We start from the raw sequence: 27,390 nt of genomic DNA, 5'->3' as shown, positions 1-27,390 counted from the left end.
CCTTTTCAAATCCTAGCTGGAGCACTGTGGTTGATACATATTAAATACCAAAAATGTCTCAACTTAAAGATCAAAATGAATTTTCCAAATATAACACCTGGGTTCATTTATTATTGCCAAGCAGGCTGTTGTCAGCCTGACAGGGGATTGTGCTTAATGACCACAGAACAGTTAACACTAATTTGTTTTGCTGATAAGCCGATGGCTAAAATCTAGCCCTCCTGGGAGTAACTTGGTAGGGGTGAAAAGTGGCTGTAATTTAAGTCAGTGTTTTGTTGTTCCTGATGTAGATGTGGACGAGCCCATATCTGTATGTTTGTTAAAACAATTGTTAAGTATTAAGTTCCTCTTGCATTGAAATAACTTGGCACATCTGTTCACCTATAGATAGCTTGTAATGAGCAACAACCATGTGGCTACCTTCAAGGTCAACATGGAACTTTTAAGGCCACATGTCAAGAAATGATACATAATTTAATGAGAAAAAGAGCTTGTCTGCACTTTTAATGACGCATGGTTTTTAGCTTACTCTTAAATATCAGTCTTTGCTGGTGTCCAGAAACTTTTTATCCTTTATTAAAAAATTTCTCATTATCCCCACGCTTTTTGAAAAGCGTGGGGATATTGTGGTTATCTCCGCTGTCCGTCTTTCCGTCCGTCCTGGGCACTATCTCCTCCTACACTATAAGCACTAGAACCTTGAAACTTACACACATGGTAGCTATGAGCATATGTGCACTCTTTGGAATTTTGATCTTACCCCTGGGTCAAAAGTTATGGGGGTTGGGGTGGAGCTGGGTCAGAGATTTTCACTATTTTTTTAATGTTATTTTCCATTAACTTCTTCATTTCTTAACCGATTTACTTCAAATTCATACTGAACATCTCTTATGACAGTACGGTCAATCTCAACTATGCATGACCCCATTACCAGCCCTGGGGCGCCCTGCCTACGTAGACCACGCCCACCCAAAATTGCGTTTTACTATTATTAACTTCTTCATTTCTACACAGATTTACTTCAAATTGATACTGAACATCTCTTATGACAATACGGTCAATCTCAACTATATATGGCCCCATTACCAACCCTTGGGCGCCCCCGCCCACATAGACCACGCCCACCCAAAATTGCCTTTTACTATAACTTCTTCATTTCTGCACCGATTTACTTCAAATTGATACTGAAATCTCTTTTGACAATACGGTCAATGTCAACTATGCATGGCCCCATTACCAACCCTGGGGCACCCCCGCCCACATAGACCACGCCCACCCAAAATTGCCTTTTACTATAACTTCTTCATTTCTACACTGATTTACTTCAAATTGATACTGAACATCTCTTATGACAATATGGTCAATCTCATCTATGCATGGCCCCATTACCAACCCTGGGGAGCCCTCACCTACATAGACCACGCCCACCCAAAATTGCCTTACTATGAATTCTTCATTCCTACACTGATTTACTTCAATTTGATACTGAACATATTTTATGACAATACGGTCAGTCTCAACTATGCATGGCCCCATTATCAGCCCTGGGGGGCCACCTGGGTCAAACATGCGGCGTGGGGATACGCGTCGGCAATTGCCGCGCCAATTCTAGTTTAGTTTGACATATTGCTTTAAAACATTATAGTGTGAAATAGCTCAGCAGATGACATCAAAAGGTGTTTGTAATGTGAATATTGCCTGATCCAATCAGAAAAATAAATGAATGTTGAAATAATATAAATGTTTAAAAATAAAAACTGTTAATAAAGTCTCTGAACAAAGCCTCATTCACAACCCTTAACAAAATGTTCACTATATAATTGTTTCTTTATCAGAAAACTTACTTAAAACATTTTGATAAATGATGACATTTGCTTTCACAAGCAGTGAATCATTTTTAGCTAATCTATTTTTTGAAAAAAAATGAGCTATTGTCATCACCTTGGCGTCGGCGTCCGGTTGAGTTTTGTGTTTAGGTCCACTTTTCTCATAAAGTATCAAAGCTATTGCATTCAAAAATGGTACAATTACTTACTATCATGAGGAGACAGGGCAAGCAAAGTTACATTTGTAGATAACTCTGGCGTGCATTTTGACAGAATTATGTGCCCTTTTTATGTCCCCCACTATAGTAGTGGGGGACATATTGTTTTTGCCCTGTCTGTTGGTTGGTTGGTAGGTCTGTTTGCGCCAACTGTAACATTTTGCAATAACTTTTTCTATATTGAATATAGCAACTTGATAGTTGGCATGCATGTGTATCTCATGGAGCTGCACATTTTGAGTGGTGAAAGGTCAAGGTCATCCTTCAAGGTCAGAGGTCAAATATATGTGGCCAAAATCGCTCATTTTATGAATACTTTTGCAATATTGAAGATAGCAACTTGATATTTGGCATGCATGTGTATCTCATGGAGCTGCACATTTTGAGCGGTGAAAGGTCAAGGTCAAGGTCATCCTTCAAGGTCAGAGGTCAAATATATGTGGCCCAAATAGCTTATTTTATGAATACTTTTGCAATATTGAAGATGGCAACTTCATATTTGGCATGCATGTGTATCTCATAGAGCTGCACATTTTGAGTGGTGAAAGGTCAATGTCAAGGTCATCCTTCAATGTCAGAGGTCAAATATATGTGGTCAAAATCGCTAATTTTATGAATACTTTTGCAATATTGAAGATAGCAACTTGATATTTGGCATGCATGTGTATCTCATGAAGCTGCACACTTTGAGTGGTAAAAAGTCAAGGTCAAGGTCATCCTTCAAGGTCAGAGGTCAAATATATGTGGCCCAAAAAGCTTATTTTATGAATACTTTTGCAAAATTGAAGATAGCAACTTGATATTTGGCATGCATGTGTATCTCATTGAGCTGCACATTTTGAGTGGTGAAAGGTCAAGGTCAAGGTCATCCTTCAAGGTCAGAGGTCAAATATATGTGGCCCAAATCGCTTATTTTATGAATACTTTTGCAATATTGAAGATAGCAACTTGATATTTAGAATGCATGTGTATCTCATACAGCTGCACATTTTGAGTGGTGAAAGGTCAAGGTCAAGGTCATCCTTCAAGGTCAAATATATGGTTCAAAATTGCTCATGTAATGTCACTTCTGCAATATTGAAGCTAGCAATTTTATATTTGAAATGCATGTGTATCTCATGGAGTTGCACATTTTGAGTGGTGAAGGGTCAAGGTCAAGGTCATCCTTCAAGGTCAAACGTCATATAGGGGGACATTGTGTTTCACAAACACATATTGTTATACTTAGAAAATTGAAAATTTTGTTAAGTTTTGTGTTTAGGTCCACTTTTCTCATAAAGCATCAAAGCTATTACATTCACACTTGGTACACTTACTTACTATCATGAGGGGACTGGGCAGGCAAAGTAAGATTACTCAGGCGTATATGTTGACAGAATTATGTGCCCTTTTTAAACTTAGAAAATTGAAAATTTGGTTAAGTTTTGTGTTTAGGTTTACTTTATTCCTACAGTATCAAAGCTATTGCTTTCATACTTGCAACACTTATTAACTATCATAAGGGGACTGTGCAGGCAAAGTTATGTAACTCTGACTGGCATTTTGACATAATTATGGCCCCTTTATACTTACAAAATTGAAAATTTGGTAAAGTTTTGTGTTTTGGTCCACTTTACCCCTGAATTATCATAGATATTGCTTTCATACTTGGAACACTCGCAAACTATCATAAGGGTACAGTAAAAGGACAAGTTGCATTACTCTGGTTGTCATTTTTACGGTATTATGGCCCTTTTTTTACTTAGTAACTTTGAATATATGGTAAAATTTTGTGTTTCGATCCACTTTACTTCTAAAGTATCAAGGCTATTGCTTTCAAACTTCAAATACTTTCATGCTATCATGAGGTTACTGTACCTGGCAAGTTGATTTTACCTTGACCTTTGAATGACCTTGATTCTCAAGGATAAATTATTAAATTTTGCTAAAATTGCCATAACTTCTTTATTTATGATTAGATTTGATTGATACTTTGACAAAACTACTCCTACCAAACCAATCCCCGTGCCCCGTTTTTTTATGATCATCTCACAAATGAACACCACACCCTCACACTATACCCCCCCACACCCCCCCACCCCCCCCCCCCCCCCCATTTTTTTTAAACGTTTAAAAAACACAAATATTTATTTTATTATTTTATGTTTGAAATACCGTCCAACCATCTCACCCAAAAATCCCCCCTCCCCCCCGAATCCCCCCCTTTTTTATTTTTTTAATTTTTTTAAGATCATCTCACAAATGACCACCACACCCTCACACTATATCCCCCACCCCAACCCCCCCCCCCCCCCCAATTTTTTCCCCACCCCCCCCCCCCAATTTTTTTTGAAACGGTTAAGAAACACAAATATTTATTTTGATCATTTTATGTTTGAAATACCGTCCAACCATCGCACCCAAGAACCCTCCCCCCCACCCACCCCCAATTTTTTTTTGAAACGGTTAAAAAACAAAATATTTATTTTTATTAGTTTATGTTTGAAATACTGTCCAACCATCTCACCCAAGAATCCCCCACCCCCCTACCCCCCCCCCCCCCCCGAATTCCCCCCCTATTTTTTTTTAAAGATCATCTCACAAATGACCACAACACCCTCACACAATACCCCCCCACCCCACCCCCCCCCCAAATTTTTCTTTTGAAACGGTTAAAAAACACAAATATTTATTTTTATCATTTTATGTTTGAAATGCATTTTTTTCGCATTTTTGGAAGATAATGTAATAAATGTCCACACCCCCACACTATACACCCCTCTTCACTCCACCCCTCCCTCCTTTGTGATTGAAAATGAGAGTCCCTTCACCTTTAAAAAGAAAATAGATGAGCGGTCTGCACCCGCAAGGCGGTGTTCTTGTTTTAAATTGACATTAATTTGAGAAGAGGAAATGTATTTTTGTAATCATCTTATGGTAAAGTAAAATATTCTTCCTTCACATAATCATTTATATGTTTATATTTTTCTTCTGAACACAAAATATTGAGACATACCCATATAATAAGAGTATTTCACCTCCAGAGTGAATAAACCACCTTTTTCTCTTGGAGATTACACCCTTCTGTGTGCCTTTGTGTATTTTTTAAAAGATATCACCTGTCCATCAAACATGATACAAATTTCGTACACTTGGGACAACACGATATTTGTCTTGCAAAAAAAAGTTCACAAGGTTTTGGCATCAAATTTTCAGTACATCTTGTGATAAGCATTAATGGTTTGAAGAAAATGATGTAAAACCTTGAAAATTCTATCTTATGAAAAATTTAAAATAACATTCTTACAAAATGTACATTTGCGACAAATTCTGACCACATTTAGTATTCAGCTGTTCAAAATTTACATGAACAAATAATTGTATAAATACCTGTTCAAATGTGTAGAATAATTATGTGACATGTTAAAAGGACACTATTTACCTATAAATGTTAAAGCACTTTATGATGCCAAGTCTTAATATGTGAAGAGAGGTGAAAATTGTGGCACAAAATTGCCAAGAACATCATTGCTTTGAACACTTGCTACAAGATATATCAACCTAAGTAAGGAGCATTGTTCTATTTTTCTTAAAGTATATGCATTTTTCTATTCATTAAATGATGGCAATACCTAATATTTATGCCCCCCTTCGAAGAAGAGGGGGTATATTGCTTTGCACATGTCGGTCTGTCGGTCGATCTGTCGGTCGATCTGTCGGTCGGTCCGTCCACCAGGTGGTTTCCGGATGATAACTCAAGAACGCTTGGGGCTAGGATCATGAAACTGCATAGGTACATTGATCATGACTCGCAGATGACCCCTATTGATTTTGAGGTCACTAGGTCAAAGGTCAAGGTCACGGTGACCCGAAATAGTAAAATGGTTTCGGGATGATAACTCAAGAACGCTTAGGCCGAGGATCATGAAACTTCATAGGTACATTGATCATGACTCACAGTTGACCCCTATTGATTTTCAGGTCACTATATCAAAGGTCAAGGTCACGGTGACCTGAAATAGTAAAATGGTTTCCGGATGATAACTCAAGAACGCTTATGCCTAGGATCATGAAACTTCATAGGTACATTGATCATGACTCACAGATGACCCCTATCGATTTTGAGGTCACTAGGTCAAAGTTCAAGTTCACGGTGACCCGAAATGGTAAAATGGTTTCCGGATGATAACTGAAGAACGCTTATTCCTAGGATCATGAAACTTGATAGGTAGATTGATCATGACTCGCAGATGACCCCTATTGATTTTCAGGTCACTAGGTCAAAGGTCAAGGTCACGGTGACCCGAAATGGTAAAATGGTTTCCGGATGATAACTCAAGAACGCTTATGCCTAGGATCATGAAACTTCATTGGTACATTGATCATGACTCGCAGATGACCCCTATTGATTTTCAGGTCACAAGGTCAAAGGTCAAGGTCACAGTGACAAAAAACATATTCACACAATGGCTGTCACTACAACGGAGAGCCCATATGGGGGGCATGCATGTTTTACAAACAGCCCTTGTTCTTAAAGTTTTATTGAAGTATAGAATTGAAAATTGCCTTTTACATAAAATGTCACACAAAACCAGTACACGTGGGAAAATTTTAAGGATATTTTTCAATATATTTTGTTAATGAAGCAAGTTATCGAGAAAAAATTTCACATTTAAGTTAATCGCATGAAAACACTTCTGTAAGATAGAAAAAGAACTCAAACATGCTTAATGGTAAGAAAATAAATGCATGTTTCATTTAGGCTTCATTATTTTTGAAATCACCCTTGGTTACATTGGCGCCTAATGTAAATAAACCACGAGAACTGCTTTGATTAGACATACTCAAGAATTATTGCAAACTGAATCTTTGGGAGCAGTGGTCTAATAGTAGGACGCTGGCGTAGGGATCGAGAGGTCCCGGGTTCGAATCCCGCCCCGACCACTGGAATTTCCTTGAGCAAGAAGTTTATCCCACATCTGCTCCTCTCCACCCATGTTTATAAATGGGAACCTGTGAGGGAAATAAGCCAATGTGCCGTGGCTGCATACTGCGCCAAGATGTCAACGGACGACTAATGGCCCAGTGATCAGGGAAAAACTGTAAAGCGCCTTTGAACGCACATCTCGAGTATGAAAAGGGCGCTTTATAAATGTGATATAAATGTTATATTTCGATTCCTTCTACCCAGAGTTTGAAAGCGTGGCAATTTTTTTTTAATGTTTATATTTCGATTCCTTCTACCCAGTTTGAAAGCGTGGCACTCGCTGTTCTCCATAGAAAAATGTGCATTACAAATCGGTAGAATTCACGTGAAGTGCTAAGAAAACACATCATTATTTTGACAGTTGGGCCGCACCTAGTAAAACAACTGTTAACATTAATCAGGAAGAGATCGCACTTAATAACAGAAATGACCATACAGAGATACAATCACTAACACCATTGCAAATCTTTTGCAGCTAAAAATTGTCCCCCACCCGTCTTTTTCAGCGTATTTGTATTGTTTTTCTGGAGCCGAAGTGCATCTCACAGAATATCCATCCGACTTCCGTGATTGTCACATTCGTATTAAAAACTCCGTATAAAAGAATTATTTTTACTTTTAGGTTGTTGAAGTGATGTATTATTCTATATTATCAATAAAATAGTATACCGTGGTGAATTGAACGGAGTTTCGTTCCGATCTTTCTGTCAGTCTGTAAGCGTACTATTTTGTGCGCAATAATACAAGTACATGTGATTCGACAACAATTGTAAACATTGGTAAAGTTCTTCGTACAAAGTTATATTTGTTTAGTGTTTATGAGGTCTGATCATGCTGTTTGCACACATCAACGGAAAGATAACACTCCAATGCATTTGTCATCGTCAACCATTTGGAATGTCAATGAGGCGATGAGTGAGTTTTTAGCATGTTTCTTTAAATTTTATTAATTTAAAAATGGCTGCCCCTATAGTGATGAAATGACATGTGTTCGAGTTTTAATATTTCTAGATTTGTAAACTTTTTTCACTATTTAAGCGTAACTTGCCCTCGTCAGTGTCGATCTTATTCACTAGTCATATACTTTTCCGCCGAAATACTTTGAATAAACATGATTAAGATTTTTAAAAATAATGCCTATTTTAGTGTTCAAATCGCTTTGTATTTTGATTGATTTATTCGCTGGTATGAGACGTTGCTGTACAAAATTGGTAGCAGTTTGAAGAAAACCATCCTTTTAAGCATATATATATACATTTTTAATGTGGCACTCTTCGTTTAGTCAAATTTGACTTCAATGCTAGGGGTCCCACATTTTTCAAACTGAAACCTCTACAGGAACCTGAAGAAGACTGGTGATGGCAACCGGGTATAATTCACGTGGAAATTGTGCGCATTGCATGCAAAATACAGTTAAATCATTTGTTCGACTCGTAAAGAATTTTAACAAATTAAAGTTGAATTCATTACATACGACTTAATGTTTTATCGAATTTTCAAATTGGCATAAATAAATTTGTAATTCGAAACACGCTTCTGAATGTTAATGTTAACGCGACATAAACAAATTCTAGCTTCAAATAAACAGTGCTTCGTGTATTTCTGTTGTTTCTTTGTCTCAGTAAAAAGCGCGCGAAAACTATGCAGACATGTACAACGTCACGTGAAAAGTGTGGGTCTAGCAGCAAGTCAATCGACATACGTGTGTGTTTTAACATCAAAGAAACGCGCATTGAATCTCATACAGTAATTATTACGCCGTTGTGAGTATTATACCACACGGTCACGGCTTTAGTTAGACCACTTAGCAGGTATTTCGACCCTTCGGATAGTAACCTCTATCTCAGTTGCTAATTATCATGAAACTTATTTATTACAATAAATCGACATTGTTTGAGAATGTTTGCCAACTGAGAATCATTTGTTCCGTGATGTAAATTTCCAATACAAATGAATACAAAATCTGCAACACTTAGATAAAGTAAGCCAACATGTCACATAATTATAAATTGTTGGGTATTTTTAACTGAAATTGAAAGGATTGTTAATCGTCGTATATTGAAAGGCTCCGAAGATTTTTAATGTGCTCTACTGCGCTTAAAAGATTTCGTTTTTATAGTTGTTAATTAATGGCTCGAAACAGCTAAAAAAGAAGCCTCAATGAAGACAGTGTACAGTTCAAAATGGAATAAGTGATTAAGATAATTTTTCACTCCGGAATAAGTTAAGCATGCAGCAAAAGGTTCGGATATCCGATGGTAAATATCAACAACAATTAACAACAATGCCATACCTATACAAGGGAATGTCGGCTTTAGCGTATCAATGTACTGTTATGTATAATCGGTGCATGTTATGATGATATATGTCGTACGCGTATTGAAACATTTATAATATGTAAAATATTTTAAAACTATGTATACATGAATTCATATATTTATCAGCTCATGTTGTAATTGAATGCAAATACTAATGCTGTTGCTGTATTACAGTAAATTCAATAAATGAACGAATAACTGAATAAAATTAAAATCTTTACAATACTTCTTGAATACTATAATAATTTTACTAAATACAAAATTGCATAATTTAGCGCTGAACTTCTACCATATATTTTCATTTAATTTAAAATACATTTACCTAAATGTAACGCGTATTTTGATTAATTGTTATTTTTAGCAGAGCACTGATTGGCTTTAACATGTGTAGGAATAATTAAATCTTCCTAAGGGAGAATTCGAAATTCACAGGTAGAATCAAGATGATGCGGCTAAAAGGGTCAAAAGTCACGAATTCTTTCTTAGGAACAATTAAATCTTCCTAAGGAACAATTAAATCTTCCTAAGGAACAATTAAATCTTCCTAAGGAAGATATAAATCTTCCTACGGAAGATATAACAGGTGTATTATCTTACTTTGGGTTCTAATTAGTATTTCTAGTTTTATAAATAACAAAGCTAGTCCCAAGGCTAAAAAGGCAGACTTTTATCTTCAAGACGTCGAGCCAACTTGAAAGATAAAAAAATACAATGACTGGTGTAAGTAAGTGCACACGGCACAAGGTAGGATATTGACATGCTTTGATAACGGAACTGTTTAAGAATGATTTACATTCTCTGTGAGCCTAAAAAAACTAATCACAAGACGAGATAAGAGATCAGCTTTTATTGCAGTCATGAGCCTTTCTAGGCATATGAAACAAAAATAAAATAATAACACGCAATTTATAATATCATATATAAAACAACGAAAGAAAGTAAGGCTTGAATTTTCTTATCATTTTATCACAAACAAGTGAAGATTGTTTAACTAGTAAAAAGCCTTTGCATGATAATAACAAAACATAAACTTATGTAAGACTAAAAACTATCAAAATATAAACTTATGTTAAACTAACAACCATATTAGAATTACTTTTTAAGAAACAGGAGCATGTCCTTTATGGTGGCAAATGCTTATCCGACAAAATTCGAATGGCCAACGTCGGAAACATGAATTTTAGGGTAACAGCCAGCATTAGGGATTAATTTACAAGGATTGTTGTCTTTCAGTAAGTGAATTATTGTCAATGCTCAAGATTAAAAATGCCCAATGCTAAGGTATAATACCTTTACACCGCCTTCAGAAAGCTTAATCAAAAACATGTCCTAAAAGATTTAATCTTAATTTTAATCAAATGTTCAATATAAAACGTGTTTCATATAAAGATTACAGGGAGTCAATCTCCAGAGTGACAATTTACATCGTGTATATTAATGAACAGTAAGCTTTATACAAGTATAATATCATTCTATGTTAAACTATTACAATACCATGAGTAAATCCATTTATATTTCGACACACTTACTCCATATTACCTTTAAAATCGATTCATCACGTTTGAAAACACAAAAATATCATGTTTATTTGTTCTGTTTTTCGCTTTTATAATATCATAGATTGAACGGAAATCTATTTAGATGAAACTATTTTATATTTCACTACAGATCGATTCAAGTGCAATGAAGAAGGGTTTGAAACGAATTGCGAGCGTATTGTAGTCTACAAACCAGGTCGGTATTTGCATAAATGTTATAAATAATTTTAACTAAGAGATTAGAATTGAAGTTTAAATTTAAAGAAAATGAATGCTCGTCAAATCAAACACGACCAAAGGATTGTCTGACTGACTTTTGTCAACTTAGTACGTAAACTGTAGACAAATCTCGTTTACATATTTCGGTCATGTTAAACAAGTTATTACGATTATTATTGTTACGAAGGAAAGAAACAGCTCTTTGTTTGAGTGCCATTTTATATGTCTTTACTAAAATATTACAGTAAGCATATTGTCTGAAATTGATAGTAATATAGTAATGATATGAAATTAGTATTAATTGTAAAGACACTGGTAAACGTATTAACTTAAGTTTCACAGTTTAGTAAGTAATGATGAAGTCCTGAGTGTTTCGAACGTTCTTGGCAGTAACACGAATGTCCAGGAAAATGTCCAGGATTTAAATGATGCAGTCCGGAACAATGGCCGCGGTAGTTTGAACAATAAAGACGCCAACGCTGAATACCATGGTGTTTTGGACGATGAGGACAGTAACTCTGAAGCCCTGGGTGGTTTTAATGGTCAACGAAGTCAGACTCGAGTCCCAGATGACTTGAACGATCCAGTCAGTAAAACTGACCGACATAATGACTTGAACGGTCGCTGTGAGTATCATACCACACGGTGACGGCTTTAGTTAGAACACTTAGCCGATATTTAGATGTTAAAAACAAGGTAAATTTTCGTCTAATTCTTTCTTCGAAAACGCCTAATCGGATATCTCGAGCTCTCGTTATCTCGATATTTTTTCTTGTTCCCGCCGACTTCGAGATAACGAGAGTAGACTTATTGATTATGTTGATTACATTTTCAAAGCATTAACATCTTCATTATTAACATCGTCAAATATACATTGTTATTGATTTTTTTCTAAATTATTCCGAAACAGATTGAATTATAATGTTTGCTTTTAAAATGTATTTTTCGCGAAAAGGCAGATATTAATTCATAAATTGGTACAATATAGGAAGAAAGTTGACATGCAATATATGCATTTTATGACACATTGTACACTCAATTAAATATACAAAACACATATTTAATGAAATAAGTAATATGAAAATAATGTTTTTCTTATGAAGATAACCAATACGAACTAAAAGAACATGCAGAGGTTGAAGCTGACTGTAAACAACTATCACGGCCAGAGCTACTTCGAGACCTATGTAAACGGTTCGGACGAAAATCGCATCAGCTTGAATCGAAGTGTGATACGATCTGTAATGAAATACTTTCACTTGAAGGCGTTAAACACGTGTACTCTGCGTATACGCTCACTTCTATTAACGATGTAACGTTTGTAGTTACTATTGAGAATGATCGGGACAGGCATGCCGTAGAAACATACCTTAAAGGCATTGAAATAGACTACGATATAAAATGGCTACAATTTAAGAACAATGAAACTTATGGTATTGCTCACAGAAGCAATATACCACAAACGGACGTAGAAATGGAAAAGTTGAGAACGTGTATTCAAACTCATGCTCCTAAATTGTTTTTTAAACATAAATATTTAAGTATTATCCAAGGATGCATGCGGGAAATTAAGAATAAAGAGACAGAAGAAACAAGCCATTTTGAAGCATATTTAGAATTGTATGTACATGCAAAGGGATATATTCCAATTCAAGAGGATCCGTTTGAAAAGAATTACAATGGAATTGCAGTTCATGTTCGTGACGGTGTTTTTTTACCATATACCAAGCATGCAGATGACATTCACGACAATATTCGCATGGGATGCGCTATTTCTCGTAAAAAAGAAAGAAGCGGTACACTTGGACTATTTTTTGAGCATGTTCAATATGGGATGTGTGGAATAGCCAGTGCGCATGTTCTTTTGTGCGACAAAGAGTTAGAGCAGTGTACAATGCAGATGGGAAAATACGTACCACAAGATCAAAAGGAGGTATATCAACTACGTTTTCCAGACATGATCGGTCAACTTGTGGAGGTTATTTACAAAAAGGGGAACACTTCACTACCTGGTATTGAGATTGGAGTTATTGCGATAGAAAAACGAAAGCCTGAAAACGGACGATTTCCAGATCCGAAACGTGGAAAACAGTTAGGTATTATACTTGCTTCTTTGTTTGCTTGCTAGTAATTAGCGATCTTTGTTATTTTATTGTCTTCTTCCTAATAACTTTTTTGATTATAGTCTTCCCAAGTCAAACTTACACGAATTAATTTTAGATATCAACTATTCATCCGGCAAAGCAGACAAACCTCGGGCGAATAATTTAAAGTGCGTTAAATTCGGCTCTGCCACAAACTACACTTTTGGCATAATTGAAAGATTGACCTTGCCAAATGTTGCTAGAACTTTGGCATGGACACTTAAAAGTGGACTTATCGAATTAACACTTTACAACCAATTAAGGATTGATCCAACAGAAACAACAGAACCATTTGCCGATTTTGGTGACTCAGGTGCACCGGTTTTTGTTATCGATGGTGATGGACAACCAGTCTGCGTTGGAATCGTTGCTGGTGGGATAAGTGACAGCCGCACTGTAATGGTTACTCCTATTACAGTGATTCTAGAGGAATTAGGTATTTCTAAATTTAAAACATTCAAACCGAATCTAGAAAAACTGCAACAAGATATGCATGCAATTAAACATCAACTTTCGGAACTGCATGCAATTAAACATCAACTTTCGGAACTTGCACAGCATTTATTATCGCCAAGTAGTGCAAACCCGTAACAATTATTTTCCTCATACTTTTAATTTATACATATTTTATCTTATTGGGGGACATTCTGTGCTTTGACACTTAGTGGACTTGTTCCATTGGATATCACGCATGATCTAATACCAACATTGTATCGGTATTGAGTAAAATAAAAGTGATTGTGGTCAAGAATGTTTGGAAGTGTTGTTGAAATTCCTGAAACAAGAGACCTTAAAGAGTACCTACTTTTGTGATTCCTTTTGCGGTGATTATTTACTTTATCATCCTGTTGACATATCTATTTGACATTTATAAGGGGGGGGGGGGCACGCCGTCAATAGAGCTATTATAGTACGTGTTACGCTCGCGTTCCTTTGAAGTATAAAAGGTGTCACCAATCAAACACTCTTTTCTTAAAGAACATGTTTAATGCATTAAAACCAATATATTCTGCCAAACGACGTGCATTGGTAATGTTATGCCTTGAAAGTTTAGGAAAGTCGCTGAAAACACAGTGCGTGTGAGTGCGTTCATGTACTTGTACGAGCGTGCGCATATGTGAGTGCGTTTGTGCTGCTCAATTTCATGTGATTCATAGTATAAATATATACATATATATGTTATATCTGAAACGCTGAAGTCGTATACCAGCTATGTAAAATCATATGTATGCACGTTGCTTATCTTGAATTTAGCTTTGTGCTCAATTGGATTTTGGTTTTCGTTGAATACATTTTACCTGAAATTTTTACTTAACATTCTTACTTTTATCAGTGTGTTCCATATAACAAGACATGCATGTTAAATATTAAAAGTGTGTTGTACGTCACTGTTGATGTTTAATGTATACATAGTGTATGTTCCGTTATAATGTATATTATATAGTGATTCATTTATGTCCGCAATAGAACATAATTATCAGTTGATGTATATAACATCTCTACACACGTGTCTACTTTCTACTTAAGTAAACACTGTATTCTCGAAGATGCAAATCTTCTACATACATGTATTTTATTTATATTTGTATCAAACCAGTATTTTTATAGTCTTTGAAAGGCTCTTGTGATTTATATAATACCTAATTCGAGCTAAAATAGATTGAATGTAACATCTGTTTGACCTTATTCTTTTATGCTTTTTACATTTTGAGTGGATGCACACATGCATGCTAATCACATTTATAAACGTGTGTGTTTGTTGTTTAATTCATGTAAATTATATCCACGTTGAAAATTATCAGTGTTTTGCTTTTTTATAACACCGTGTGTTACGGTTTGTTCTAGAAACTTATTATCAATCTTACTACGATGCAGTAAGGATAAATAGGAATCAGCCAGGTTTTTAAAACTCCTAACAGCTTTAGCCCTAAGGAACACGACAAAATAAGGAAATATTTGTGTCCACCACTGTGTATAACGAATAATTAAGGTATATATGTTAGATACTGAGCTATAGTGGAGCGGTACCGGACATTTACAATTACAATCGCATTAGAGCGTCGTCGTCTCGTTGAACTCTTTGTCATGTTTGTAGTTATTGTCCATTTGGTGTTTAAGTGGGATTGGTTGGTGAACGAACAATTTAAACTAACCTTAATGGAACAAATTACACTTAGCTGATTGATTCAGCGGGATATTGTTAGAGACATGTTAAAGAACAAAACATGTTTTATAAAACGCCTTAATATGCATAAGCAGATATGAAACGTGGCCACATACTTAGTGCCTTTACTGCATTTGATTAAGCTTGTCGAAGCGGTCAATGAAAATCTGGTTGCTGATACTTCTTCAAAGGCAACGACAAATTGTGTTTCCATGAACTTCCTCGTCGCTTCCAGCAATCAAGGCTGAAGTTTTATAATTTATATAAGCAATCCTCGAAGTGTCACAAAATGTAACGATAACAACAGAACTCTCCAAATTATTCAATCCTTACGCATTTATATTTTTTAGGGTTTTATATCATCAAAAGATAGAAAGAATGGATATTTTAGAGCATGGTAAATGGTCAGTAGTTTTGTTTTCTCGCAAATGTCATAACTACAACGATTATTTGCGAATCTGAAACATTTTCTTTGTCAATTTCGTCAATTTACCAAAGCGTGCAAATGTCCCTTTTATTGACAACTGCCGTTTTTGAGTAAGATGTAGGGACACAATGACCGTATATAATCACAAGAAAATTCATCTCAAAAGTTGTGTACCTTGTTCAGAAATATAGCCACATACGATCATCGGATTTGTACTCAATTGATCTCCAAGCGAGGATGGCTGAGCTGTTTCTTTATATCGTTGTGACGTAATAACTTAAAAGTGTTGACAAGAGTTGACACACGTCTTTTCTGGGCCTGTTTCCATATTCAATTGCCTTGAAGTCCAATTCCTGGTTTGCAAGCCGGACCTTCAGTAATCGGTTGAGATTGTCTGAAGACAGGTTACACCTGAATAAAATTTCCAACAACTTCATAAAATCTTGTGTTTTTTTAATACTCGTTTATTCTTTTTTGCAGTTTCCCCTAAAATTTTAAATTCATACAGTGTCATCCACAAGGCTTAGTTATAATTAATATAACAATACTGTAGGCAGTGTAGGGTACCTGATTTGTTAATGGAATAACAACATGTAAATGAAATTGCATGCAATGCATTTTGTTACTAAAATTTAACCTTTCAATTCTAATTCAATTCATATTTCTTAAATGCATACACCTGTGTTTAGTGATGATTTTGTTCTGTTGCGAAAAGACCCGCTGTAATGTGGTTATGTTGTAATAATTTATTGTGTTTTGGTAATTTACACCCAAGCATGCAACGGACAGCACATACAATTGAGTGGGGCCCAACCTATGACATGTAAAATGTCACTTTAGTACGCTTCTCTCCATAGATTGTTTTAAAATACAATTTAAATACTATATAAATAATGATTATTGTGCAAATTATTTCTTTTTGTTACCTTCCTAAGTTAATGAAAACAACACTATCTCAATTGGTTACTATTGAACTGCAAATACATGTACATCCATCATTTTTGAATGATCATTTACAGGGTATTAATAAAAACTTAATAAAAATGTCAATGTCAAACATACTTATAGTATGTTTTATGGCTTTAACCTTACCTTCTCTTCACCAAAATGCTCCTGCAATACTTCAATTTCGTCCTCACCAAAGTTGAGATCACACCTTGTGTGAAGTGGCCTCATGCATAATACAAAGAATGCATCCAGTAGCTGCTTTTAAGGAAACTTGTAAAATTCAAAATGTGTACCGAGATTACATTGATAAGTTAACAGACATCAATAAATACGGAATATTACGCTAGTCACTCAATTGTTCCAAGTGTTTGTATCAAACGTGATAGCGCAAGCCGTTGAATTTAACCGCTTGATACAACTTGTATTTTTAAGAGTATAAAGCAGACGTATAATTAATACGGAATATTACGCTAGTCATTTGTTCCAAGAGTTTGTATCACTCGAGTGGCTTGTGTGATGACGCATGCGGAGCCTCGAGTGTGATGCAAAAAAGCACAAGCCACGAGAGTGATACAAACTCTTGGAACAATTGACTAGCGTAATATTTCTTTTATTATATTCAACAACTAACAAAAACAGTTAACAATTGTAGTTTTACTTTAACAAAACTGACAAAACAATGACTAAAACGGTACGCCATAGTTTATTTAAGACGCGTATGAATACAGTTTATGTAAATAAACGTGTAAACATTTGAACCGGGAAAACACAGGTTTCTGACACGCTTACCTTAATGACATCGTTAATCCAATGTTTATAACAATTAAGTTGACAACTTTAATCCGATGTTTATAACAAAAACGTTGAAACAATATGCACTTCCACTTCTTCCTTGTCTTTATCGAAACTTAGTTTAAACCACACACTTTTTTATTGTATTCCTATCGAAATATAGACAATCCCAGAAATCGATACCTCCCGGAATACCCGCCCCTGAATACTCTCGCGCGCCTCCAAAACGGTACTGAAGAAATAAACATGGACCTATAAATGTGTGTATAGGTCCCTACGCAAAACAAGGAAGCGAAACGGGTTAATCAAATATATTTGATGATTTAAAGAGTTTCTGTTATCGATCCGACAACCACATAATAGTTCGTGTTTTTTTATTAATATAAATAACGTAATTAGTAGAAATAAGGTTCATCTGCATTCGTTTAAGAGTAATAACACACAGCATGGGCATGGACCTATTTGTGTAGGTCCCTGGCATGAATAAGGTCTTGATTGTCATTTAACATGTTATTTAAAGGTGACGCGTGATATCTTATCTAAATTTCGGTATCAACACATGTGCAGACATGTGGTGTCACGGGCAAACCCATAAACGCTTTAAATCCACACTTGGAACATCGCCTCCCATTGCGCGAATTCGTTCGCGCCTTTATCGCTGATGTTTTTTTTCAAGAGATGTATGTTGCTGTCATTTATAATCCGTAATTAAAGAAAAATAAATCACTTATTATGTGCGTGTTTTTATTTTTTAAGCGTAAATTTAGACCGTTTTACGAACATTTAATAAAGACATACGTTTAGGAAATCTAGAGAACACAATTGGAACTATCTAAGTTTATTTAAGGCTCATTATTTTTCATGTTGAACATTTCAATCGTGAATTAAGATGTTATTAAGAAAATTTAATAATATTTCAGGCAAAATGTAAAACGTTATTTAAATAATAATATAAGAAAGTTGTAGACAAACGCTGATATGTCCTTTTCCATAAAAATGTATGACATATCCTGACATCTTACACAGTTTTGCAAGCGAATAACTCCGATACTTGTTCATTTAAATCACAAAATTCATTTCCGGCTATTTATTTTTGTATTAGCTTGAGAGCGATTTTTAAATAAAAGATTGATAAAAACCACTTTAGTTTTAGACTAAACTAGATACATAATTTTAATTATAAAAAAATTCTACCTGAAAATCTTACAGAGTTTCGATAACAAAGATTTACGAAACAATTTTAGAATCACAAACTTCATTTCGGCTATAGATTTGTATATTACCTTTAAAATGACACAAGGGAAATATTAATAGCGAAATGGTTACTGTTTAGACAAACAAAGAGATGTATTATTCAATTAAAGAAGTCGTCCTAAGTCTTTAATCTTACAACGTTTCTTAATGAATATCTCCGGAAAGTATAGAAAGTACGACATATAATAAGAATAATAGAGGCTTAAACAAAGGCAGATATCAATTTAATTGTCTACATCGATCTTAAATCTATCTAATTAATATCAAAGATCTATCCAAAAAATATGGTCTGAATGGATGTTTCCAATCTTTATATATTGATAGATCTTTGTTAATATCTCCGTCACTATTTACGCTAAAATCACAACGTTTACTTCACACTTTAGATATTTCTATACCTTTATAATTATGCTTGAATAATGTTATTCCATAAAGAAATAATTAATTTTTATACAAAGTCATTATGCTGAAAGGTATGCTTAAAAATGCCAACTCGGCCTTAAACATTACGTGTTGTCACTGAATATTGTTGCAGAGACACATATTTTATGAATCTATCGTGTATATTTTTAATTTAAATTATATTGATTTACGATGTGATACATATCGACACTTGGTTTCATGTTTCACTTGTTTTCAATCCTAATGTGCGAAGTCATAAATTACTGTTTATTGGAAAGCGGATGTACACTATGATAACGTTGTAATCTGTCAAATTCTTCAGTACCGTTTTCAATCGCGGGTTACGTAATAGCCAATATGGCGGCGCCCATAGTATCGATTCTGGGATTGTCTATACATTTATGCATGATAAAAACACACTCCAAAATACGTTTTGAATTCGTTCGCTGTCATTAAATTCCATTGAGTTTAGATAAAACTATCGTGTTTCGTCACAGAAATGAAGTCACACGATGTACTAAGTAATATATTTCGTAAAATAAAATATTTCTATTTTCGGTGCGCGTAATGTGACGTCATTAAATGGGTCAAAGTAGTCCGGCTAGTATGGTATTACGGAATTGGAAACAGCTAGTAGCGTAATACGGGATTTTTTATTTCAACGATTGATACAACCTGTATTTTGTTAAAAGCATTAAACAGGTATATAATAAAGCAAAATATTTAACATATGTTGTAAATTAATATTAGTTGAATGGTGTCACCTCCAAGTAAAAGAGACTTAAACAGTCTCATTCTTTAAGAGTTTTCATCAAACAGACTTCTGAGTCGTTTAATTATAGCTTACCCGATGACATTTACCGTCTGTTAATGTTGATTAAAAGACAATCCAGAAATTTCTGCTTGATGCCCTCTTGCTTTGTTGCAGAGGTTGTCAGCACATGCCCATTGTATTCATGACGTTCATCCACGACCACTACATCTTCTGTATACTTCTTAATGTTTGTGCTGTATAACTCGTTGCCATCACGCAAATCCGTCAGGTTTGAGATGCAAGCATTTATGGCCATCTATCAATCAAATTACATATGATCATAAACAAATTGCATTGAAAAACGTAATACAGTATTATATCAGTACAAAGTTTATCTAACGGATTTTTGGTTTAAGATGCATGGAAACATAATTAAATGTCATTATTTGGATCCTACGAAAGTACTAACACAGCAACAATGCAAAATGGACTAAGTGAATCTCGGCTTAATAGATCATTTAGGAAATGTCATGAAATATAAAAAAAACAAAACCTTTGCCTGCCCAATGTCCAGACTTTTTTTTCTTGATATTTCAAGCACAGCTGGCTGACTATTGGCAATACATCCATCAGGAGGTGGGTGATGTAGATGTTCTCAGTTGATGACAGTTTCTTTAGAAGCCATTTTGATTTAGGATCTTTGGAAGCAACCCTTTGGTGGAGGTATGATAACAATTGGTAAAAGGTCCTTTACACTGCTTCAACTACTTCATAGCAGGAGAGCCACCTGACAGAATGGATTTCTTTGTACTTCAACACCGGGTGTTGTAAATGGCTTGAACTTTATGAAATTCTTGTTCCCGTGTTGGCGAGTTCTTGAAGTAGTAATAGAGGTTGGTCAAGAACCACCGCTGATATTCATTGATGCTTGGCACAGACTCTGAAGCCTGGCTTGAGCATTATGCGAGGCGGTGTGCCATACAGTGAATATGAATCATATGTGCCCGCTTCCTCAGGAGTATGCCTTTTACACCCTTGTCACCACCGATCATGACACTTGCTCCATCAGAGCCAAAAGCTATAAATTTCTCAAATGAAACACTTCTCTTTGAAAGTTCCTTCACCATAACATTAGCGAGTCCCACACCTGTAACATCCACATACTGAATATTTCTTAAGAAAATCGTATCAGGGCAAGATGTTTTTGAATCAATCACTACAGCATTTAGTGTCATTCTTCTTTATTGCTAATGTCTGTACTTTCATCCGCAAGGATTGATAAACAGGGTGAATCTTGCAATTTTTAGATCGGCTGTTTTAGGAGAAAACCCGAGGTATTGTCATAGTCAGCTCGTTGACCTCCGTCCGCGTCCGCGTTGTGCTAAAACCTTAACATTGGCTCTAAAATCAGAGTGCTTAAACCCAATTAACGGTTTATTTTTTTAATCTATCGGTTTTTGACTTGTAATGTTTCCAAAATTCGTTTGGTTTACTTTTCCTTAATTCTGTAATTATATCCATTCTTCGTTTGTAATCGCAACATTTTTTTCATACTGACAATATTTTTATACACTTTTTTCTTTCACATAAAACTATTCTGTTAGTATTCGTTTTATTAGTATTGAAGCATCGAAGTGCATCTAAATATGAAATACGGGCAAATATGCATTCTCTGTCAAAACACTCTTTATCTCTACTATGATAATTTTTAAAAGAAACCTCATCTTTAAAAATTCACTCTTTCGATAACAAAGGGTCAGCTATATCACGAATAGTGTTCGTAAATAAAAGCAACATGTTAACAAAAGCCCTGCGGCATTAACAATGTTATTTAACAAAGGCATTTGTGAAATAATTCGCGAGCGAAACTTTTCTCTAAATGTGGAATTCCATTTTAACATAGTCTCTGAATAGTACGAACCACCACGGGGGAATGTTAGAACAGCTTAGCGAAAAATGCTATGGAGCGTGGTCACTTCACTCGTTGAATGGACATATTGTGAAAAACTACATTATTTTGTTAACAAGTAATCAATAACTGAGCAACAATTATTGGACAAAAATGTATATTGATCCGTATTATACCTTTACGACCGTTAATAATTCTCTAACTTGTACCTTTACAAAGATCTTATGATTTTATTCTGTGGTTATTGTGTGATCTGTCATTGGAGGCCCGTGCAGGTGCTCTATCGGAAACATAATCAGGACAATCACAACAATCATTATACCTGTCAAATATAATATAATCACTTTTCTGACCGACTCTACTGTTTAAATCGCCGCAAATAAAAACACTACATAGGCTGTCATACAGAAACAACTCATTTTCTAAAATATCAAATAAATCAACATATATACTGTATAATATTACTATTTAACGGTCTAACATAAATTAAGAAAGTCAACGTGATTGCGTCAGTTGAACCATTCATATCCAGGCCCGTACCCAGGCACTGGGCCCAGGGGCCCGCCCCCCCCCCAGCTGGCTGTCGAGTAATGATTTTTTAATAATGGGCCTACTGCAAATTTTCTCACATGAAAGGGCCCACAGTACACTTCCCTGCAATACAAATGTGCAGATGTGTTTTATTGCCCCTGATACACAAGGGGATTAGCGCTTATTTACTCGCCAGTGGAGATAAGCCCCTAGGCATTATTTTCTTATCACCTTGTACACACATCCCCGATCTGTCAATAGCCTATTGTGCTCAATGCTTCATCTTTTGATGGTGGGTGTAACACGTCTTTTGATTGGACAAGGAAAGAGAAACAGCGAATGGATGGAACTGATACAGAAGTTTGTAAGTCTGAACGATAATAGTGTGTTCTCTTTTGAATGAAAACCTCCTCTAGAATCATAGCTTATTAAACATTTCTGTGAAAACTGTGTTGTAGATGATGAACATTTTATAATGAATTTACTTTGAAATTTTATATAGAGGAGGTTTGATTTCAAAGAGAAAATACTAGTAGGTTATATGTCAGTTACTGACATATAACCATAGTAGTATTTTCTCTCTGAAATCAAACCTCCTCTACAGTCATACTTTATGTCACATTTCATAATAAAGGTTTTTTTAGTTTCAAAGGTTGCTTTTACTTCTTTATAAAGTGTAATACATTTCTGAAATCTAAAGCTTTATACATGTGTGTGAATTTCACACCAAGGGGTCGTTGATAAAGCATGTCACGCTTTTTTTACCATTTTTACCCCGGCATGTCACAAACTGTTACAAAATCTTGGACCCCCCCCCTCCCCTAAGGAACGTCACAAACTCACACTTTCGAACATTTTTTTAAAAGTAATACTTAATTTAAATTTAATCTTAAACTAAATTCACTATTAAACCGTATTAAAATTTTACTTACCGGTAAAAGAACTATCACATCACAGGCTTTTATAACTGTAGGGTTGTTACGATGAGCAGTATGAATATTTATCCACGTGTTAACGACTAATAAAAACGAAATTATAATTAAGATTTTCTTTCAACCCTTTACTAACTAAATATGGAACAGTCCAATTATTTCGTCATTGAAATCTGTGTGGAGGTTGTGCCTATTGAATAAGCCGGCTCAGCCAAGTTGCCTATAAAACATTCGAACAACAGAATCAGGAGATACGCAATTCGTCTTATTTTGACATAAAACTAATTTAAATGTTTCACAAATTTTTGAAAATGATTTTTAAATTCAACTAAAGAAATAATAAATAAATTATAAAAAATAAATTAAATAAATGTGTGACATCACACATGGCCTGACCCCCCTCCCCCATGTCACAAACTGTCACTTTCTTACTCACCCTCCCCCCCACCTGGAGCGTGACATACTTTATGGACGGCCCGTAATGTTTAAAGCTTTAGACTTCAGAAAGGTGCTGATTTACTTGTTATATATCCATAAATTTATAACACAACATATGTTTCTATATGCATTAAAATTCACCTTGAACAGTGCCTAATAAAAAAAATCTATTCCGGAGGGGCAACCCCTCCCGCACCCTCCCCGTTTGGGCCCCCCAGTCAACATTTCCTGGGTACGGCCCTGCATATCCATAACATATCTAATTTTCTCGTAATACATAAACATCCGATTTGTATCAGTCAAAATATGTATTTAAAGTTTCTAGTATTAAGCCTGAAAGGGACTGTCAACCTCGAATGACGAAAAAAGAAAAGTTCTAAAAAACCGTATTTTTTTACAATTATTAGTTTATATTGATTAAAATAGCACGACTGGTATATTACATTACTTGAAAAAAGTTCATATTTTCCGTATATTCGTAAATAAAATTTCGCGATGTGAAATCGAAAGTACATCGCGAAAATAGGTGACATAACGATATACACACTATTAATAACGCAAGTAGATTGATCATTTTATATATGAAATATAAACAATTCACTACGCATGCACAATTTGCATTCCTGGGTTTACCACGTGACGATGACGATCAATCTACTGGCGTTATTTATAGTTAACTGGTAGTTACCTGGTAGACATACCCAGTAAAATTTATTACAGAATATATTAAAAATATGAAAACTTAACAACTTTTTTCTGCATCGTCATTTATGACATATGGCCTCTGCTACGTCCGAATCTCTGGCTCATTTATGGGCCATTTTGGCACTATATGTGACATATGGCAGATACATTTGTAGATTTTTGGGTTATTCAACGGGGAATTACTTGAAACGAAAAACACCACATCAAAAGCCGGTGATCTGCATCGTCAATAATGATAAATGGATAAAGTCCGAATCTCTGGCCCATTTATGGGCCATTTTGGCACTACATGTATGTAAAACATATGGCAGAAATTGCTCTATCGCTTAAAAGTCGCAAGTAATTGTTAAAACAACACATTACAAATGCCAAACGCTTATAAATGACTTTCTAATCTTGATATAATTGTAAATCGAGAATGTTTTGGACTTAGTCGATTGCGACCGTCTTTGGACTTGTTTTGGTGATTGAGCAGTCGCCGGTAAACACCAAAAGAACGCATAAAAAAGCCTAAGGACTGCGATGTAGTTCTTCTTGGGTGAAAAGTCGCCTGTAAAAGGCGCAAGAGCGCGTCAATCACTAGCCGGAACAATCCGCTGCACTTCATATAAATATACGCAATATAATAGTTATTAAACAATAAAAGACAAACTTACTTTAATCAATAAAAGTTAGACGTCTGCGACGCACGTATTTATTACAATAAAAGTATAAATGCTATTAATAATAATAAAGATAATACTACATCTGATAATGCTGTTAGAACTTGGAACGGTTGCTTCTTCTTCAACCCCGGCATTTACTTGCGAAAGTACATCTCGAAAAGGTCTGTGACGCATGTTGCGGAAGGAACCTCCCTTAAAGGGTTGTCACAGCATACCTTAAAGTTGGTTGGACTGATGTCCCAGCAGCAGTTGTCCTCATAGATTGTCATCGATGGCTGTTTATCCACTGCCTGAATACGTAGATATACTGTCTCATGGCCACCTACCGTTCCCTGCGTTTAAAAAGCGTTCTAATCTCTATGCAGCATACTTATACCTTAGGAAGAGGTCGGTCATTAACCCGCGTCGCAGGGAAAGGAACTACGCTGTGGTCGGTATTTTGGCCATTTACCAGGCTTGTTCCCCGGAGCGCGGACTGCGATGTAGTTCTTCTTGGGTGAAAAGTCGCCTGTAAACGGCGAAAAAACGCGTGAGAGCGCGCCAATCCCTAATGTGGCTTCCGGAGGAGCAGCAGGGAACGGTCCTAAGCCCGTGAAAACACAGAAGGGGGAGTAATAGCCGGAACAATCCTCTTTACAACTTTCGACTTCTCCTATGCTGGAGATAGTATAAATACATAAACATACAGTATACAATAACAAAATTACAAAAGTCTACTCCTAGGGACTGAAGCGTCTGTCTGGGAGAACACATATGGTTGAGATACTGTATTTGTATGTATCTCTTGGTATCCTCGAGGCTGGTGCCATTCGTTTGTAAGAAATGGAGGCATTTAGACTCATTGTCGATATATCCTATACTTTTGCTCTTCATATTTGTTTTCTCAGTAAATAACAATAACAATAAATTAAATTAGTACATACGTCGTCACCTTTGATTGACAAGCCTGAGTTGGTGGTATGACACTTTTTGGCGCTTGTGAGCGCTGGAGGCATCTGACCGCTTGTATGGGGACGCCCTTGACTCTTTTGACTTCTTGTGCTCTGTCTGGTCTGTGTTTCAGCATCTACTGTCTCATGGCCACCGATCGTTCCCTGCGTTCCGTCTGTCACTCCTTTATGTGGCTTCCTGTGAACTATATAGTCGCAGGAAACTGTCCAAAACCCGTAAAAACACAGATGGGGGAGATCATAAAAAGCTTACGAAGTGCTGGGTATCTATCTCGACCGTCTTTGCGGCTATTAGCAGGCCTGTTACCTGAAGCACATCGTTCAAATAAAAGTATCAACAGGTTATGTTAAAACAAATCAAGCACGTCTATTCATGTTAAAGTCAATTAAATGGTCCCCCACAGTCCCGCCGTTTGTTCGGGTCGCAATTTTGGAAATCATTTGAACCTGTAAGTCCCGCTGTTCGTGTTAGATTGTTTTGGACTTGTTAACAATTATGCTTAATATTTAAACATGGATTGGGAATGTTTCGTTAGTATGTTTATAATCCTACACACCGAAATTGTGTTCTCTCCCATCTGTGTTAACACTGGCTTTGGACCGTTCTCTGAGAACAAAGCGCTCGATTTTTCACAGGAAGCCACATTCAGGAGTGACGCCTCGTCTGCTCCCCACCCTCAAACCGAAATGCTGCTTTCGGTCCGGGGTGTCTTCGCCGTCGTTGTTGGACCACCCTGTCTTTCCCGGTCGAACGCTCCCCGGGCAGCTACTTACCTATAGTCGATTTGCGGGCAATACTTACTTATTTAGGACAGAAAGGAGAAATAGTATTAATATCAATAATATTATTCGTACAAGTAGTAGTTTTATTATTTTTAGTAGTAATAATATTATAGTTATCATTATTTTTAATATTATTAGTTTAATTAGTGGTTGTAGTATTATTGGTAGTAATATAAGTAGTATTTCTATTATTATCATTATAAGAAGGTATAGTATAATTCGTATCATATTTTATAGTATAAAAGGAGAACTAGACTTTATAATAATAATAATACAATTTTTATTAATTGAGATAGTATTTGTATTACAATTAGAAATAGTATTTAAATTAATAATATTATTCGAACGCGTAGTAGTTTTATTTATTAGAAGTAGTAATATAATAGCCATTATCATTATTTTTAATATTAGTTTAATTAGTGGTTGTAGTATTATTGGTAGTATTATAAGTAGTATTTCAATTATTATCATTATAAGTAGTTTTAGTATTATAAGTAATATTATTAG

At 35.5% G+C, this 27,390-nt stretch overlaps 1 protein-coding gene across 1 annotated transcript; it reads left to right on the top strand.

Moving 5' to 3' along the window:
* The first annotated feature begins 11,423 nt into the window (after positions 1–11,423).
* Positions 11,424–14,818, top strand: LOC127853693 (uncharacterized). Its single transcript, XM_052388414.1, has 3 exons — positions 11,424–11,711; positions 12,189–13,181; positions 13,306–14,818. The coding sequence occupies exons 2-3, from the start codon at positions 12,560–12,562 to the stop codon at positions 13,818–13,820; spliced, it is 1,137 nt and encodes a 378-aa protein (XP_052244374.1). The 5' UTR covers positions 11,424–11,711; positions 12,189–12,559; the 3' UTR covers positions 13,821–14,818.
* Positions 14,819–27,390: the final 12,572 nt, after the last annotated feature.

The sequence above is a fragment of the Dreissena polymorpha genome, chromosome 12 (assembly GCF_020536995.1).
Source record: "Dreissena polymorpha isolate Duluth1 chromosome 12, UMN_Dpol_1.0, whole genome shotgun sequence".
In the NCBI taxonomy this organism is placed as follows: domain Eukaryota; kingdom Metazoa; phylum Mollusca; class Bivalvia; order Myida; family Dreissenidae; genus Dreissena; species Dreissena polymorpha.
The sequence above is the reverse complement of the archived record's forward strand: the minus strand, read 5'-3'. Positions and strand labels throughout refer to the sequence as shown.

Bases quoted from the DNA above. Each gene is read 5' to 3' on its own strand.
- LOC127853693 (XM_052388414.1), top strand. From the start codon at position 12,560: ATGGAAAAGTTGAGAACGTGTATTCAAACTCATGCTCCTAAATTGTTT. The intron at 13,182-13,305 runs GTATTATACTTG...AATTAATTTTAG, and splicing joins GAAACGTGGAAAACAGTTAG to ATATCAACTATTCATCCGGC.